We start from the raw sequence: 12,348 nt of genomic DNA, 5'->3' as shown, positions 1-12,348 counted from the left end.
TAGGGTTGGATCAGGTGACCCTGAACCACCCCTTAGTTATGCTGCTATAGGCCTAGGCTGCTGGGGGGTTCCCATAATGCACTGTTTCTTTTCATTCACCTTATTTACTTTGTTTATACTCCACTCTTCATTTAATCATTAATTGTTATTAATCTCTGGCTCTAGGATGTCTTTTTTTCTCTCCCCTCAGCCCAACCGATCGCGGCAGATGACTGCCCCTCTCTGAGCCTGGTTCTGCCGGAGGTTTCCTCCTGTTAAAAGGGAGTTTTTCCTTCCCACTGTTGCCAAGTGCTTGCTCATAGGGGGTCGTTTTGACTGTTGGGTTTTCTCTGTATTATTGTAGGGTCTTTACCCACAATACAAAGCACCTTGAGGCGACTGTTGTGATTTGGCGCTAAATAAATAAAATTGAATTGAACTGAATTAATAAAAGCACTTATCTTAGTTAATCATGGAAGTGCTTGTATGAATCGGTGTGAATGGGGTAAATGTAAACATGTTGTATAAGCACTTTGAGTGCTCAGAGTAGAAAAGCGCTATAAAACATGTAGAAAAATGTATACATTTTTCAATTACTTTACAGGAAATTAAGAAAAATTAATGTTGGGCTGTTAAAAAAAATAGCAGTGTCTGCATTTGTCTTTATAAACTCAGATATTCACTTTATGAACTGAAAAATCTTTAGGAATTAGTTGCAGTGGTGTAAAGCATGCCGCCAATGGACTCTAGAGCAGTGGAGACCTGGTCTCTGGAGTGAAAAATTACAGTTCTCCAACTTGCAATCCAGTGGATGAATTTGGGTTTGGCGGTTGCCAGGAAATTTACTTGTCTGACTGTATTGTGCCAAGTGTAAAGTTCAGTGGAGGAGAGGCTTATGGTGTGGGATTGTTTTTCAGGAGTTGGGCTCATCCTCTTAGTTCTAGAGAAAGGAACTCTTTGTTTCAGCATACCAAGACATTTGGACAACTATATGCGCCAACTTTGTGTGAACAGTTTGGGGATGACCCCTTCCTGTTCCAACATGACTGCACATCAGTGCATAAAGTAAGTTCCATAAAGACATGGAAGACATGGATGAGTGAGTTTGGTGTGGAAAAAGTTGACTGGCCTGAACAGAGTTCTGATCTCAACCTGACGGAACACCTTTGGGATGAATTGGAGTGGAAATTGTGAGCCAAGCCTTCTCATCCAACATATGTCTGCCCTTACAAATGGCCATCTGGAAAAATGGTCTAAAATTCTCATCATCACACTCCTAAACCTTGTGCCTTCCCAGAAGCCTTGAAACTGTTATAGTTGGCATTAGATAACAGGGTGGGCTAACATCAAACTAAACCCTATGGAATGCCTTAAGAGTGGAATGCTGCTCAAGTTTGTATGTGTGTGAAGACAGATGAGCTAATACATTTTGCAATAAAGTGTAGTTACTGTACAGTGGGGGAAATAATTATTTGATGATTTAAAGAAATAAGAGTATTGACTAGGGCTGCATAAAACGATTATTTTAGTAATCGAGTATTCTATCGATTATTCCAGCGATTAATCGAGTAATCGGATAAGAAATACTTTTTTTTATTAACAGTTTATCTGCATATTTTAACTTCCGTAATGCAGTTTCTCGCCATGTGAACAAACAGCGGTGAATGGAGCAGCTACAAAGTTCTCTTTTCTTCACCTTAACACTTGCTGATCAGGTGCTTGATGAAGGACCTCCAGCTGTTTCACAGATTTAATGGTGGTTACTAAAAGAAAAAGCTGCTGTTTTGGACGCTGGAAAAACGTTTCCTTTTTCACTACTTGAGCTCACCGTCACAGCTTCGCCTCTTTGCGCTTGCGCAGTTAAAACCGCTGCCTGCTATGAGTGTTTTGAAAAACTAGTGGCTGCGGGAGCCATGGCGCATGTGTGAGTAATGGTGTAATGCTTTGTATTCACAAGCATTCTCGAAAATACGTTTCTACTGCAGGTCTATATTTAGTCACTAATAAGGGATTAAAGTATAAAAAATATTTTGAAGGAGCCCCTCGGTCCTGGGGGGCGGGCCTTCCGGTACCGAACCATCGCTAGTGCTAATGGCCCGCGCTCGCTAGCAAACCAGTTCTGGTAGCTACAGCTGAAGTAAAGACAAAAATAGCAGCTGAAATTCTCAGCGAACACAACACACACAGACACACAGAGAGCAGTGGAGGCGTGGAAATGCATGTCAGCGACAGTTGCCACCCGTCCCGTAAAGTACGGAACACGGCATGTTACGGAGCCGTATTCCACGGAGTCCCGTAACATACGGGGTTCTGTATTTTACGAGACAGGTGGCAACTCTAGTGATGATCCACTCTGTGTTAAATGAAATCCATCGCAGCGACGGAGAGCTTTTTAGAATGTGTGCTTGTGTATACGTGAGTGATTCACACTCCAGTCCAGTAGGTGGCGGTAATGCAGTTCTATGTTGGTTTGCCAGCCCCCAATAAACCCACAAAAAAACGTCAGCACTAATGCTGCTAATGCTAGTGAGGAGCGCCGCTTACACCGAGACAGCTGAGCGCTGCAGAGTTTAAACGAAGCATCGACACAGTAAATTTGTGTCGATAAATTTTTAGAATCGATTTAATCGAGTTAATCGATGAATCGTTGCAGCCCTAGTATTGACATCAACATGTTAATTCCTTATCATTCTCCAACAGGGCCTATGTATCGTCTGGAGAAGCAGACTGAACCAAATGTTGCAGTAGACCTGGACTCCTCACTGGAGAGCCAGAACACCCTTGAATTTTGCCTGGTCAGAGAAAACAGTAAGTGATCTTAGAATGTCAGTTGTTATGATACTTCACCTCTAAACAGCAAATGAAACTGATTTTTGTAATGACATTATGACTGAATAATCATGTAAGTCCAAGTCATTGATCCTGGTATAAAAAATGTTTTTTTGTAATTAATTTGTTTTCCTTCTGTTTTCAGGCTCCAGAGGTGAGGAGAGTTCAGAGGAAGACCCTCCTATTGACATCACCACTGTCCAAGACATGTTGAGCAGTCACCACTATAAGTCCTTCAAAATCAGCATGATCCACAAACTGCGTTTCACCACAGATGTCCAGCTAGGTGACCAGCTGCTTGCTGCATGTTATTTACTTATAGCTTGTAGTCCTTTTTTTTTTTTAATTTATGATTATGAAGTGAAACTTGGCCTTATAAAGCATGTGCATGTCAACTCCATAACAAATATAACATCTACAGGATGCATATACACGTACATACTTATAGATACATTATAGAGACATTGTTCCTGAAACCATCAGGAGTCTACAGCCATGCTAATTAAATAAACAAATTTAACCGTAGCAAAATCATCAAAAAGGAGCACAAATAAATGCCTGGTTTAACATCACTAGTTAAAGATACAAGAAACTATAAAAAATGACTTGTTAGTGTGGGCCCTATTACAAAGGGATGTCACAGCCTGTATATTCATGAGCATGGCTGTTCCCGACAGCTAAAATTAAAATTAAAAATACAACAGAGAAGCTTTACAAACATTAACTTCACTTGATTTTTGCTGCACACTCAAGCTAACACAAATATCAGCTCAGACATCACTCAAAACCTTTGCAAACAGTGTGCCTCAAACCTTTGAACACACTTCGTCTGCTGTTTCACAAATAATTAGAAAGAATCACTTGGGTTTTATATCCACTTCTTCACAATTTGTGAACCTTTACAAACATATACAAACACTACTGTAAAATCCAAACAAATTTGACCTGTAATAGTTGTAAAACTTTACAGAAGTTCCACCAAAGGGTAATCACATATTAAGGAGTCAGATGGAGCAGTGTTATTAGGTCATTTTTAGCCAGAAAGGCTTGAAATCTATTATGTCTAAGTGATGAAGATGATAAAATCTAAGTAAGTAAATAAATTGTATAGAAAAAAACTAAGAGTACTCTCCGGTAGATGGCCTCTCGGGATGGATTTGCCCCAAGTTCCTTAAGGCTCTGTATGTTCTAGAGATATCCTGGTTGACACACTTCTGCAGCATCACATTGAAATCAGGAACATTGCCCTTTGATGGGCAAGCTGTGATGGTGGTCCCGCTTCTTAAGAATAGAACACTGCAATGCAAAATAAACAAGAGCACTTCTGAGCAGGTGCCAATGCTCAGCTGTTTTGGATTCATCACAGGGGTAAGGGGGAGGGGTGGGGAATCAAAGTGCTGTTACAGTAAAGTCAGTGAAAAAGTGTGTCACGTTTGATGGGTTTAGCTTGGAACAGTATGCATCTGTGGTGTGAATTTGCACATCCTAGGTCACATTGTTCCCGAGTTATCGCATTCACAAGATTTTCAGAACAAATGATCTCTGACCTTAACCTTCAGGTCAAGGTCGCCAAGATTCAAACTCATTTTAATAGATGCATTTATGGTGTGAATTTGAACATTCCATGTCACATCATTCTAAAGTTATGGCCAATGTTAAAGTTTTTGTTGAACCTGACTTCTGACTTTTACCTTCAAGTCAGTGCCTGCATCTGTGGTGTTAATTTGAACATCTTAAGTGAGATTGTTCTTTCATTATCGCGTTCAAGAGTTTCTGAGAACTTGCATAAACCTAACCAAATTGAACAGTGTAAACTGTTACTAACAGCAGTTTTTTTTCCAAGATTGTGTATTTGTAGTAGTGTTGTAGTACTCGAGACCATCTTGGTCTCAACACCGCTTTTTGATGGTCTCGGTTTTGTCATGGACTTGGACATTGAGGACTTGGGATTTTATTTCAAGACCAGTCAAGACCACAGCTGTGAAAATATAACTAAATTGCCAGAATATTGTCCAATTTTTTTGTTAACATCCTTTTATTGGATGCAAAACTTACTGATTCAAATCCAGGAACAACATAACTGTATGTATTGTTTATGAAAGGCAGAGAAAAGTAAAGACTATTGTGATGAACTATGAATACTAGTGCTACATTCTGTGATAAACGATGGAAGTCACCCAGTAGTATTAAATAAAGATGGTTAAATTTATTTCAGTGTTTAATAGCTAGGGTTTTTATGGGAATGTGGATCTTTCAGATCAATTTGAGAAGTGATTTTGATTCACATTTTATTGAGTCATGTAGAGTGGGGCACTGGTCTTGGTCTTGACTGGGTCTTGGACCCTAAAAGTCTTGGTCTTGTCTCGGTCTCGAAACAGTCTGGTCTTGGTCTTGTCGTGTCTCGGGTTAGGTGGTCATTAACACATGAAACATGTACATAATGCACCTACTTTGTGGAAATCATTGAATTTATTCAGTGTAAAAAAATGTAAAAAAAATAAATCAAACATTTATTCACACCCTGTGACAGTTCGAATGGGATCCTGGGGGTCCAAAAATGTATGTGTATCATGTATAAAATGTATTGACCATCATGATCTGACATATGGGTGTCTCATCAGGAATTTCAGGAGAAAAAGTGGAAATTGATCCTGTCACCAATCAGAAGGCCAGTACTAAGTTCTGGATTCGGCAGAAACCCATTTCCATTGACTCGGACCACCTCTGTGCTTGTGACCTTGTGGAGGAAAGAAGCCCTAGTGAGTGGAGCACAGGACAGTGGCTAACCCTTCACATGTCTACATGATATTAACGGTTTATTTTGCTTTTAACCATTTATGATGATGCAGCACATACTGTTTGCCCATATTTCATGCAATGGTGAATAACTGAATATTATTTATGTTTTATCACCTTCCTCTAATATGATGATCCTTTGATTGCAAACTGCCAATTATACTAACATTCTAATTATTCTTGTTTTAAAAAAAATGTGACCAGTTAACATTCATTTATTTCTGGATCATTTCTGGTGCATATACTGCAGTTAGTTTTCAACCCATAAGGGTTGCTGGACAAGTTCTCTGTGTCATTTTTGTCATATGAAACATGTTTTTCCTTTTTCCTTTTTTTTTTTTTTTTTTTTATAGGTCATGCAATATTCAAACTCACTTATCTCAGCAATCATGACTACAAGCCTCTCTACTTTGAGTCTGATGCTGCTACTGTCAATGAAATAGTCCTGAAGGTGAGTTTGAGCTGAATCTCTGCACTGGAGCACATTTCTGTGAGAGCAAAGTTTTAACACTTTGGATTTTGTTTTAGTAACATCTACTGGATATGAGACTGCAGGAGTGGCAAGAGAGACTAAGCAGATCAAAATAGTCTCTATGTTAAAAGAACTAATATTCACTTAAGTAAAGTACAGTACATTGATTAATGATTGCAGTGCCCTTCATCTAGTGAAAACAATACTTCCTTCCTGTTGGAGGAAGTATTGTTTCCTGTTGGAGATTTCATCAGACTGATGGAATGTCCAACATCTGTTCTAATGTCAGCATCAAATGTACATGTGCATCATGGAGAGAGTTCACATGCCTGCAGTTCCCCAAGGCTCAAACGGGCCACTTCAAAATCTTATAGCAGCACACATATCTATCATGTGTGCTTAGTTTGTCCCATATTCACTTTGCCGTACAGTTTTATATCTCTGTAACACACACAGTGCCATCTGTGTCCCAGCCTATGGATCACCTTGAAAGGTTGTAAAGTCAGATATCATTGGGTGATCCAAGCATTGGTATCCTTCAGGCAGTGGAGCTACTGCAGCAGGTCATGGAGGCTGAATGGGTGTCCCAGGAGGTAATAACAAAGGGTATCAATCTGGAGTATGGAATAAGCATTAAATTGTGGCACTTCATTCATCTTGTGGCAGTCTACACATAACTGTATACACCCATCTTTCTTCGCAAACAGAACTATGGGGCTACACCGTGTACTGTCTCTTGTCTTGTCTTACTCTTACTCCCATCTCCAGCATAGCAGCCAATTTTCTCTGAACTACTTTCCTGTTGTACTCAGGCAATGTATAGGGAACGCACTGTCACACGTGGCCGAGTTTCACTGTGGTGCTGTATGAGGGTGGTGCGGCCTGGCAGGGGAGAGAATACATCAGCAAACCACTTGCAGCAACATCTGCTCTCTGGGCTGGCTTGAGATGGTCATCACAAAGGAGTGAAGCGGGAATGTTTGAATTTGGTGCCTCAAGCCCCAACTCATCTGTCTTTCACCAAGCTCACTAGAGAAACAGACTCTGCCTCCCTCAACGCTTTCAGGAGGCTTTAAGGTGGTATATTTGTATGATTCCACCCCTGTCAGAATGTGCCACCTCATAATCAACTTTGCCGCTGTGTGACAACAAAAAGCTCTTGCCACTTGTCAAGTTATTTTGAGCTGGAAGAAGGAAGTAATACTGCTACTTTGTTTCAGGATGTGCACCACCCGTGCATATCCCCTCAGTTACCTGACCAATAGATTTGGGTCATAATTCAGTCCAGATTTTGGTCATAGCCCATGCTGCTGTTCAGACTGAACATGTAAGGCTTCCAGCTGTCACTGATTCACTGCTGCCTGCTCCTCATGCATCATGACCAGCTCTACCAGCATTTGTGGTAGAGCTTGAACTTGTTGTCGGGAGAAGTTGGGACCAGCATAGCATGTCTCACTGTGAGCTCCTAACACAAGTAAATGCACACTTTGTTTTTTTTTTGTTTTTTTTGGTTTATTTGTTTTTTATTAGTGCTTCAATATTTGACTTTTCAGACATTTTGCCCAGCATTTTTCCAGCAGCTTTGCTAGCTGCTCACCATACTCCTGCAATTTTGACTACTCATCTTCTTCCGTAACAGTTGGCAAAGGATTGGTCAGGATCTAACTATTTATTATGGTATGATGTATTTTGCTTCAAATGATGCTCATGGACAGTTTATAAGCTGCAGTTTAAAAAGATCTGATTCATTTTATAAGATTTTCTAAAGTATATGGATGCTTTTCCATTGCTATGTATCAGAAGTGGCTTCTGATGGCTAATTTTCATACACTGGTCAAAAGTTAGGTGAGACTACATGGTAAGGTATTCCATCTATTCATCCATTTTCTACCACTTATCTGGGACTGTGTCACAGGGGTAGCAGCATAAGCAGAGAATTCATTTCAATTTTAATTCAGTTTTATATATATATATATAGTGCCAAATCACAACAACCGTTGCCTCAAGGCACTTTTTATTGTAAGGTAAAGGCCTTACAATAATACAGAGAAGCCTAAGACCTCCCTCTCCCTAGTCACCTCCTCCAGTTCATCTATCTATCCTCCTCCAGTTGATCTGGCCTGGAACACTGAGGCTAGCTGAGAGACATAATCTCTTCAACGTGTCCTGGGTCTACCCTGAGGCGTCCTCCTGGTAGGACATGCCTGAAGCACCTTGTCCAGGAAGCATCCTAATCAGATGCCCAAACCACCTCAACTGGCTCCTTTCGATGTGGAGGAGTACTGGCTTGACTGGCTACTGGTTACCTTTCAAATGACTTAACTTCTCCCCCTGTCTCTAAGGCTGAGTCCAGCCACCCTTTGGAGAAGTCTACTTTCTGCCACTTTTATCCACAATCTCATTCTTTTGGTCATTATCCAAAGCCCATGATCATAGGTAAGGGATGTTGTTGTCTGGTAAATTGACCTTTTTTGTTTTATGCTCAGCTCTCTTTTCACATGTTTTTTAAATACTGTTCATTCGTTGTAGACACTTTTTTTTACACCTGCTACTGGTGTAAACACTGTTTCATTCCTTGTTCCTTTTTATGATTCAAAATCATAGTGTTAGTGTTAACAAACAAAGAGCATCTCTTTGAAAATGATCAGGTAAAAAGAGTGGACTCCAACTACATGAAAAAAAAAACACAAATGCCAAAGGAAAAAGTTTGAAAGACCTTCAGGGAGTCTGAGAACTAATACTGGAATGTCTGGGTCCTAGGAAACAAAACAATGAGGGGTGCCTTTTGCACAGTACTGTATTGAGATACAACTGTGTCCATCACACAAATAAAGCCAGTTTTTCACACTTTTTTTCAGGTGAACTACATCCTCGAGTCCCGGGCCAGCACTTCTCGTGCTGATTACTTTGCCCAGAAACAACGGAAACTGAGCCGCCGGACCAGCTTCAGTTTCCAGAAGGAGAAGAAGACTGGCCAATAGACAGACTGAAGCTTCTCAACCACCTGTTTGTGTGTAAATTCACAGTGATCAACAAACAAGGCTTGATAACCTTGTATATAGAGAGCATCAGGCTAAAACTACAAGCCCTATAAGGAGACTGTCAGATTAGGAAGGATGAAAGGAAGAGAGCGATGAGTAGAAAATGGTCCTGTAGGATGTATTTCTTCTTCAAGAGAACCAGATGGAAAACTTGTGAAATTTCACAAGTGTAGTCATTCTTTTTCTAAAAATGAAGAAAAAAAAAGAGAGACTTCTTTTGGCTGTTGTTTCTGTCAGTTTTTCAACTTTAAGTGTTTTGTTCTTTCACTGCCTGTGAATCTAAGCTACAGGATGGATTTGTAGAGCTTCAAGAAGTTGTGTACCCAACAAACAAATCAAAGCTACATGCTAAATCTTTGCTTCTGCCCTCCTCCTTTAACAGATTTGACACAATGTGAAAAGAAATTTTTCACATTTTTAATGTATTGTAGAGGGATATTTTTATTTAGGAAATGAAATAATAGAAATAAATTTGCTCTCTGGACTTTTGAAAAAAAATGTCTGTTGTTTACATTGTTGTTGGATGTCAGCCTAATACAACATGGAATAATTTCTTCAGGAATATATGAAAAATTTGTATTTTTATTTTAATAGTACCTGTTCTTCATGGTTTAAGACAATAAAACAATGGTTAATTTGAAAGCTTTAAAGGGATAGCACCAGGGTAGAGAAATTACATTTAAATGTCAAATCTTTGAATGCTTTGTTTATCCCTGCTCAGAGTCAACAGTGACTGTTAAAAAAACAAAACAAAACAAAAAAAAAAAACACTGCAGCAACCCAGATGAAAAATTAAACTCCAAAAGAATCCAAAACAGAATCTAAAAAAATGACCCCGTTTAAGGCACTCTATTTAAAAGATGGGCATAGCCATTGGAACTATCCTTTTAAAGCCTCTAAAAGCTTTTTCTTTTTTCAAAAGTGAGTCAATCTCCTGTGGACTCCAGTGTTAAACTGCCCAACTTCAGGGGATTAAAATGTATGTTTACAACCTGGTACAAAGGATGTTTTGCCTTTTATGGATAGTTTACCCATGGTAGCAGCTGTACAGTATTAATAATCATCTGGAATACATCTGAGGCTTAAAGTTAGGATGTAGTGGGTTTGATTGGCTGTAGCTAACAGCTGTCTGTTAGGCCTCACCTCAGCTAATTTCAGTCACTCAATTCTACTCTGTGTTTGTATAGGTTCCCTTTGGGATATTTTATTAGAATTATCTGACAAAAAATATGACATGTTGTATGATAGAAGTCTGTGCTATAGGTTTTTGGTGAGTAAAATTCTAGTAAATTATTAGTCTTACCAGAAATCTACTGATTGTCTTATCTGATGGTCTTTTGAAGTACTTTATGACTTTATGCACGTGTTATGTCATACTCAGGCTGGTCCTCAGATTAATAGATGTGACATTGCATCCAGAATCTTAACAATTGTCCAGCAAACATTTTGAAAATTAACAACAGGATTCTTGCAGTGCATATTTTCAAAAATGACCATTTGGGAAGAAATAAAAAAAACTCAACAAGCCATTGCTAATCAGGGATTAAAGTATAAAAAAAAAAAAATTGACGGGGAAGGAATCCTTCCGGTACAGAATGATCGCTAGTGCCAAGGGCATGGGAATAAGTTTACTATTGGGGGGACACATATCGAAAACCTGACAGATCATTAAATACTCTGAGCAAAGCTTAAAAAAAAATGCAATTTGATTTTACTTTCTTCTATTATTGCATGTATAATTTACATATGTATATGTTTTGTAATCATAGGATGTGGGCAAACCACCAAACAAAATGGCTTTATCAAATGTAATGACGTCATTCCAGGGCTGTACTTTATCAGGTGGCCGCACTGGTATTAGCAAGCTAAATATTTCAGTAGCACAAGAATAATTTAGTACCACACACAAGTTCAAAGTTTGATATGTTTTATTGGTGGAAAACTGGTCAAAAATGTATTTACTGGCAACAGAACTGGTTCTTTAATCAAACAATGTTCTGACATGAAAGAACCCTCACAAATAATCAGAGGTGGCTAAAGTACTGACATTCTGTACTTAAGTAGAAGTGCAAGTACTTGCGTTAAAAAATACTTTGGTAAAAGTCGAAGCACTGGTTCAACTTCTTTGCTTAAGTAAAAGTAAAAAAGGACAGGCTCTGAAATGTACTCAAGGTAAGAAAGTAAAAGTAGCTCTTTGGAGGACTTTTCTACCTGCTATTTTTGTGTAAAGCTAACCAAACAGGTAACAAGTCTGTTTTGAAGATGTAAGAAGTAGAACGTACAGATACTTGTGTAAAAATATAGGGAGTTAAAGTAAAAAGTAGTCAGAAAAATAAATAATCAAGTAAAGTACAGATACCTGAAAAATCTACTTAAGTGCAGTACGAAGTATTTGAATTTCGTATTTGTAACAAATTCGTATTTGTAATTCATTGGAATTTTTTGCGCAGGGCTCTCTCGTAGTCAACCAAGTATAAAAATAAAGCAATAACTATAAGATATAGAACAAAAATATAGAAATTAAAAAACAATATAGAAATAGACATTATAGAAATTAAAAATCTCAATGGCAGAATATCATAACAACTGTTGAAACGGCCATGGAAGTAGTAAAAAGTATAGAGGTGTATATATTATAAATTATGGGGCATGTGCGCGGAGAGGACAGTGGTTGGTGACAGTAATAAATAATAAATAAACTGGTACTGGGACTGCAGGTACTGTGCTTGCATGAAGGTGCTGAAACACGGGTTTCTGTTTTAAAATGACAGGAGATTAAAGGAGAATCATGGAGAAACATGTTTTGAAGCAGTTTGAATGAAATTTGTGAAGTTATTCATGAAATGACAAAAGTGTGCTTCTCTCGGCAAGAAAACCTCAAAAGGCACATAAACAGCTACTGCGCTTGCAGAATGGTAATGACACTCCGCTTTCTTCTTTAACATGACAGGAGAATGATTCATGGGGAATCATGTTTGGAAGCAGTTTGAATGGAGTTTACGAAGTTATTCATGTAATGACAAAAGTGTGCTTCTCTCGGCAAGGAAAGCCCAAAACTGAAATAAAAGGTACTGCGCTTGCAAAACGGTAATGACACACGGCTTTCTTGTTTAAAATGACAGGAGCTTGAAGGAGAATCATGGGGAAACATGATTGGAAGCAGTTTGAATGGAGTTTGTGAAGTTATTCATGAAATGACAAAAGTGTGCTTCTCTCAGCGAGAAAAGCTCA

General features: G+C 38.8%; 1 protein-coding gene across 1 annotated transcript in view; it reads left to right on the top strand.

Annotated features, from left to right (window-relative positions):
* Positions 1-9,615, top strand: part of mapkap1 (MAPK associated protein 1) — a 32,813-nt gene extending 23,198 nt beyond the window's left edge. The window contains exons 6-10 of the mRNA XM_030723003.1: positions 2,680-2,787; positions 2,954-3,094; positions 5,430-5,567; positions 5,958-6,055; positions 8,935-9,615. Coding sequence (XP_030578863.1) covers positions 2,680-2,787; positions 2,954-3,094; positions 5,430-5,567; positions 5,958-6,055; positions 8,935-9,057 — 608 coding nt within the window. The 3' untranslated portion in view covers positions 9,058-9,615. The remainder of the gene's footprint in view (positions 1-2,679; positions 2,788-2,953; positions 3,095-5,429; positions 5,568-5,957; positions 6,056-8,934) is intronic.
* Positions 9,616-12,348: the final 2,733 nt, after the last annotated feature.

Source organism: Archocentrus centrarchus, unplaced genomic scaffold (genome assembly GCF_007364275.1).
Source record: "Archocentrus centrarchus isolate MPI-CPG fArcCen1 unplaced genomic scaffold, fArcCen1 scaffold_145_ctg1, whole genome shotgun sequence".
Classification (NCBI taxonomy): Eukaryota; Metazoa; Chordata; class Actinopteri; order Cichliformes; family Cichlidae; genus Archocentrus; species Archocentrus centrarchus.
The sequence above is the reverse complement of the archived record's forward strand: the minus strand, read 5'-3'. Positions and strand labels throughout refer to the sequence as shown.